This window comes from Denticeps clupeoides, chromosome 13, assembly GCF_900700375.1.
Source record: "Denticeps clupeoides chromosome 13, fDenClu1.1, whole genome shotgun sequence".
Lineage (NCBI taxonomy): Eukaryota > Metazoa > Chordata > Actinopteri > Clupeiformes > Denticipitidae > Denticeps > Denticeps clupeoides.
In genome coordinates, this window is record NC_041719.1 from 3,957,215 (window position 1) to 3,964,239 (window position 7,025).

A 7,025-nucleotide genomic window follows, 5' to 3' on the forward strand; every position below is an offset into this window, starting at 1 on the left:
AAGTGCAGCACTGGGATTGCTTGGGACCTGTGAATGGCAAGCGCGATTCTCTCTTAGGGCACAAGGTTGTTTACTGAGTCTCACCCCTCCTGTCAAAAAAGGAGAGGAAGCATAACAAATTAAGACAATTTTTTTTTATTTTTTTTTTAAAGACCTTTGGCCCTAAGAATCGTAAAAGTCTGCCAGCAACAAGGGAGAAGCACTTGTCTCTTTTCAGAATGGCTTTATTTTGCAGAGCATCTTCTGCAGACACACACCAATAACGAAATATTTTTTATTTTTTTATTTTTTTTAAGATCTGGGTAAATAGAACTAACAGCATTGTACTATGTTACCCACTTTCTTTTTTTCTTTTGGTTTGTGTTAAATCAGTTTCTGTAGCATCAAGTCCTCAGTGTAAGAAGTAATATACACCCCGAGTGGAGTTGAACCTTCTCCCTCGTCAGACAGTCAAGACATTCCCCGGCCTCCGAACTGGAGCAAGACAGACGAAAGCCAAACGGGCCCATCCTGGCCATCACGGTCCAAAGTAACCCTGTACAAATGCAATATGGTTCTACAGGGGACGTTGGCGGTGTTCGCTCAAGAAGGGGTAGGCACAGCTCCCTTGGGGTCTCTAGTCTGCCGCAATCCCATCACAAATGAAAAGGAGAGGAGACACCCTCCTCCACAACAGCACACACAGACCAATCTGTCTACAACCACATAATCGAGCCGTCCACAGTTATCATGCCAGCTGACCAGTCTGATAGGGGGCCTGTGTTTGAAGCCACTCATTAATAGCAATATATTAATATGTATATATAGTTTATATACACATAACCACCCCTCTGTTAATCAGGAAGCATCATTTATTACGGAAAGATGTGTCAATTAAGCTGCTCTGCTAGAGCCAGAGAGTCGGAAGTTAGTCCTAAGGTCAAAGGTCATAAACTAGCATACACGCTGGCAGACCACAGATGCCCCAGCAGACAGCTCAGTCATCAGGACTGTTACATGCAGCAGTGCTACTCGGATCTCAGACTACGGCGCACACACTCCGGTGTTCAGCAGATACACCCAGAACACACAACAGGAAATGGCTAGATAAAGAGACTGGTAAAGCAGTGGAATTCTTTATTATATAATTGCATTGTAATGAAAAGGCTAATTAAAATGATATCAAGTGTATGCATTTATTAATAAAGTCTTACATTTCTTAGACGCCCAGTCCAAAGAGACCAGAGGTCTAAACAGAGCAGGGATGTGCAAGTTAATTATTATGATTATTTTTCTCACTTTGACTGCCTGCTGATAGGGATCGTACAATTTAAACTTTTATTTATTTATTTATTTTTTAAAGATATGGAACAGCAGGTGACCTTTGTGGAAACATTGCTCATATTATTTCTAATTGTACATTTAGCATTTCGCGTGACAAACAGAATAGGAACATGTTCAACCGTCACAACAGCAACCTGACGGGGCTTCTCTGGAAAAGCCTTTGTTAGCAGCAGATTTGCCAAACAGAAGATTGCGTGTTTTTTTTTTTGTTTTTTTTTTTTTGGTGCCCCTCCCAATTTAAAATTTTATTAATATACCCACACACCTGTCACAGAACAGAACTTCCTTCAGTAAAAAGCTTTTCTTTTTCACTTTCTACTGAATTTGAGTGATATTCTTCTTTATTTGATTACTTTTCTTTGCACATCCCCTACAAATCGGGAAACTTTGAATTCTTGTCATGCTGTGCTGTACAATTTCTCATTTTTCCTCATAAACTAATTTCTTAATGCCTCGGCCACTGAAGCAGCATACAAACAATCATGATCTCTGCATCATTAACAAACTTTAACATTAAAAGGGGGGAGGGGGGCATAATGAAGGCAATTAAGACGGGTGACGGCCTGGCTATGCAGCAGACCTACAATGGCCTGCTGAAGTGCTTCAACCTGCCTTGGTAATATAAACTCCACATTACTGAGAGTGTATGATGGGCAGGAGGGGTGGGGGGAGAAAAAGTTAAAAAAAGTTATGGTCACCTTTCAACTTGGGGGGTGGGGGTATGAGGTCAAACGTGAGTGAAATGCTGCCCAGTCCACCATCTAGATGCTCTGCTACAATGGCAGTTAAGAATTTCGGTCAGTTCGGCAAAAGCTAATTGAGATTCGTTCACTGGTTCAGCTGAATACATCATGACAAGAGGACAAAGCTTTATTCCCCAAAGGTTTCAAGACAACAGTTTGAAACATTCGCAGACGCAGCCATTAATAGAAGTTCTAGTTCCACAGTAAGAGAACGGTAAGCACACTTCAGAAGTGGTGTTACAAAGCTAAAGACCTCCGGAAAAACAAGCCCCACGGACAAGCAAATCTTCCGCCCCCCCCCCTCATAGCTTTTACCCCTCAAAAAAAGGTCACCAAGCTAGGCACCAGACTACAACAGTGGAAGGAAAGGGAAGAAAAAAAAAATCTAAAAAAAAAAAAAAAAGGAGACAGGCAAAAATAATCTGACATAATAATGACACTGTCATTAAATTATCGGTTTAGTGCCCTACATTAACCCAGTCAACGTCTGCCTTCGGTAGGTCAGGCTGAGTGAAAGGTCAGCCTGAGTTAAACCTATGGTACTTCTAGACAACGTTATGTAAATTTACAGTATACAATTTTGGATTCACCATGCAAGAACACTTTCTCGTGTGTAACATTTAATAGCTCATTCTACATCCAGAATAATTTACATAAAAAGGACAATAGTTATTTAACCAGAGCTTGATGGGTTATAACCATGGTAGTTTTGAGTGCATCCAGAAGAGGCGGAGCAAGGTGGGGCGTGGAATGGGACAGGTGGGGTGTGGAGGGGCGGGGACAGGCTGGTCCTGCTGGCAATCATCAGCGACACTCCCAGACTTTTACTGTTTGATCTACACTTCCGGTGACAACATATGGAGCAGTCTTGTGGAAATCTGGGAAGAAAAAACAAAAAAAGGACACTCAAATAAAACAGGGTAGTATTTAAATGAGAAACTCTGATGAGGGACTGTGCACAATTTGAATGCTGTTTGCAATTTGAGAGAATACTTTAATTCTGGTTAGCATTTATATGAACCTGAACACAACATCGCAGTTTTACAGTTTTATGCAGTTTAACAAAAAAAAAAAAAAAAAAAAAAAAAAAAAAAAAAAAGAACTGCGGCATTTAAAACTGCGGCTTCAAAACAGCCCGCTGGGCTGCTGCCCTGAAGAGCTGTTCAAGCTTCTCTAGAGACTTCCTGGACCTTGATCCCCTCAAAAGCCCTGAACCCAGACAGACTAAAAGGCCCGGAGTGATCAGTCGGCCCTGAACCAGCTGCTACCAGCCCAAAGGATGCCTCCTTTGAGGTGGAGGGACGCACTAGGCTAGAAATAGCCCCATACGGAAGAGACAGGTATGGTCCCTAGAGCCAGTCAGCTTCCCACTGTGGGGATTAGAGAATGAGAGACGAAAACATTTTCTTTCAATTCAGGCTGCTTACCCAGAGAGGTAACAAAATGTTCATGGGCACTCAAGGTCTTCGTGCAACGCTTGTTTTTGTAATCCCAAATCCGCAAAGTCTTGTCATCAGCGCAGCTCACTATGAACTTGCCGCCTGGGTGGAAGAGCATGCCGCGCACCCAGTTGTCATGGCCGACCTGCAAAAGATGATAACTTGCACTTTTATCGGAAGAAATCTCACCCGTAACGAAGAAAAAATTTCATCGTAAAAATGAACTCACACTCAAATTGCATCCATAATTGAGTCATGTTTGTACATCAATTGTAGCCAGTGAGTCATATACAAAAATATGTAATCGGCAAACAAATAATTTAGTACTGGTACATCGTAGTAAAGGAAATATAATACAAATATTTCAAAGTTACAATCTTTTGAGATCATCACCCACAGTATCATTTGCATTTTACAGCATTATCCAGAGCACCTTATAACCAGTATTTACAGGGGACAGTCCCCCTGGAGCAACTTAGGGTTACGTGTCTTGCTCAGGGACACAATGGTAGTAAGCGGGATTTGAACCTGGGACTTCTGCTTCATGGGCGAGTGTGTTACCCACTAGACTACTACCACCCTTACATGATCTTCAACACGGTCACCGACTGAAATGGTCCAGAACTCACCAATGTCATCAGGCACATGCCCGTGCTCACGTCCCACATTTTGATGGTCTTATCTCTGGAGCCAGACAGCAGGAAGGGTCCAGGTTTGCCGCTCTTCTTTGTCTAGAAAGGCAAAAGAAGCCAGGGGCTGCGTTATTAAGGCCACTAGCCGCTACCTCAGCCTGGCACACATTAACGGCAGCAGCGCCCCAGAGAGCCGGAGGAGGGTTTAACACGCTGCAGAGACCTTGCCGTTCTCTGACAGATGAGCTGCATTAAACCATCAGAAACGAGGTACAGAAGTAGCAGGCAAAGTGATCCAATGCATTTCATAGATTCCATTTGCCCTGATGCCGGATGAACTGATGTACATGGCACGTTGGGGGGGGGAGAATAAAAAAAATGACTATCATAACACAAGTGGGCGTGCGCTGCACAAATTAAACGCCAAAAGCACTAAATCTGGGTTTAATCTTGTATGTCTCTTTAACCAATTCGAGGACCGCCTGCAGAGCGCTCATTTCCTACAAATAACACGCCCCCCCAGGCTGTGATCATGGAGCAGAGCGGTAGAGTAAACAGACGATCAGAGCTGGAGAGACACGAGTGAAGAATGGGACGTGGGGGGGACAGCGGCGACTTAAATGTCACACCTCGGTGCGTCGGCAGAGCGACTATAATTAATGTCAGATGGTTCTGTCATTGTTCAACCAGGGCTGGTTAAAACGGGGCTTCCCCCCCCCCACTCTCTTCTCCACTTGAGGGACATTCGCCTCATCATCAATTATTTCCCATTATGATTACAGACATATCAGTGAGATGAGAGTTAAGGTCTCATTTCATACGAACGTCTGAACCAGACGTTTTTTTCTGGTGTTCGTGGAGTCAGGTGATCGCGGACTGAACACGGACCGTTTTTCTGCTCATTGGAGCCAATCAAATAGCCCAGATGGGCATTCGGCGTTCGGTTGGCTGCGCCTTCGGGCGGAGTCGAATAACATGGCATACAGCGTCTATCTCGAAATCCTAACGAGCATTAAAACAGCATCAAGCGAGCGGCAGCGAATCGCCAATCAAGTGCAGCAAAAACACATATGGTGGCCGTACGTTTCGAACGCCCGTGTGGACGGGGCCAAACTCCAACCTGGAGCACAGTCACTACCGACACTACGTTTTTAAATAGATTTTTTTTTTTTAATGCCGCTGAGAGAAAATCTCCTAACAACGTCGTTATTATACAGCCACAAGTGCTTTTAGCGTGATTTATGGAGCCATCTAAACCTGGGCGGTCACCTCGGAGCCGGTGGCCTCCAGGATTGTCGGATGCGCGCTCTCCGGGGCCCAGGAGATGCACTCCACCACGTGTTCGTGCTCCCGCAGCTCCGCCTTGCACTCTTTCGTGGCCACCACCCACACGCGCACCGTCTGGTCGTTGGAGGAGCTGGCGATGAGGGTGCCATCCTGGTTGGGCCGTACCATGCGCACCCACTCTCTGTGGCCGGTGAACGTCTTCACACAGTACCTGCAAGACGGGTCGGGTCAAGAAAGGGTTTTCTTGAAGGACAATTGAACACAGAAATTCAAAATTCCTCAATAAAATGTACAGGTTGTGGTTAAGACTCTTCAGAGCTACTCACCCAGTGGCCACCTCCCACATTTTAATGGTTTTGTCCCTCGAGGCTGATACTATATGATCTCCATTGGGCATTATAGCTACAGATGAGACGTTATGGTCGTGTCCTGGACGGGGGAACGGGGAGAGAGAGAGCGTAGTGTGAATGGAGCAGCACTGTTCCAACTGGTACGTATGGGGGAGGGGAGGGATTTCAGTTACAGTAAAATGCACAGAATAAGCCGTTCAAACACATTATCCTTCCCAGCCTTAACCACCATCTCTAAAACCCAAATTAGATTGTCATCCATAAGTAAAACCTGATAATTAGAAAAGACAGACCATGACAAACGAGCCTTTAATAAATTAGGCAATTAAATAACCAGACAGACAACCAATTTGCCACGGGTTTCTTTGTTCTGAAAGACAGAAAAGGGAGAAGGAAGAAGAGGAGCTAATTACATGGTGCAGCGTTTAAAAGCTGCTAAACAGCTGAAACTAAGAAGGCGGGGAATAAAAGCGGGGAGTCTTAAATATGGGGGGGGAGCCCCGCAGAATGTTATCTCCTCGTGGTGAGGATAATTAAACTCCTGTATAAATCTGCTAAATCCCTGCCAAAGCATCCAGCCCAGCAAGAAAAACGGGGAGGGAGGGGAAGGACTATACAGAAATAAAAAAAAATAAATGGAAAGATGGAAAAGGAAGAGAAGCGGGCAAAGGATAACAAATGAAGGGGGGGAAATGGCCCAAAAAAGCACAATAAAAGCCAAAATAATTTAGAGAATATTGACATGGAAAAAAATAAAACTAAAAAAAATTTAATGAATGAGGAGGAGGCCGTGGTCCAGCAGGAAGGAGGCGGGTCCCGGCGCTCCCCTCCTGCCCTGTGGCATCGCAGCCGCAGAGCTCCAACTGACAGGGCGTAAATTACACTGCCGGCAGAGGCGAATGCGTTAAAAGGCTGCGGTGCTGCACTCATACTGCTGAGGCTTCACTAATTTCTGACAGGAAAAAAAAAAAAAAAAAAAAAAAAAAAAAAAAGTGTGACCGCTTCTACCCGCACAAGCCTCTTTCTGAGCTGTACTCTCTCTCTCTCTCTCTCTCTCTCTCTCTCTCTCTCTCAGTGTCAGACAATGCCGGGACAGGGAAATACTCATGTAATTAAGTGCCCGGGCGGCTCAAATCAGAAAATCCTCCAGGTTCACATTACCTGATACGTCCCCACAATTTTCCAAGCAATTAGGATTTAAAGGCGGCATCGCCTCAGGAACGGTTTAGTTAAACCGCACTGAAAAATTAA

General features: G+C 44.6%; 1 protein-coding gene across 1 annotated transcript; it reads right to left on the reverse strand.

Annotated features, from left to right (window-relative positions):
• Positions 1-1,099: 1,099 nt before the first annotated feature.
• On the reverse strand, positions 1,100-5,953 carry LOC114802182 (lissencephaly-1 homolog A-like; the record flags this gene model as incomplete). Its single annotated transcript, XM_029000886.1, has 5 exons — positions 1,100-2,944; positions 3,494-3,650; positions 4,135-4,236; positions 5,407-5,635; positions 5,751-5,953. Coding segments are annotated over 5 exons (765 nt in total), but the record flags the coding sequence as incomplete, so codon positions are not given.
• Positions 5,954-7,025: the final 1,072 nt, after the last annotated feature.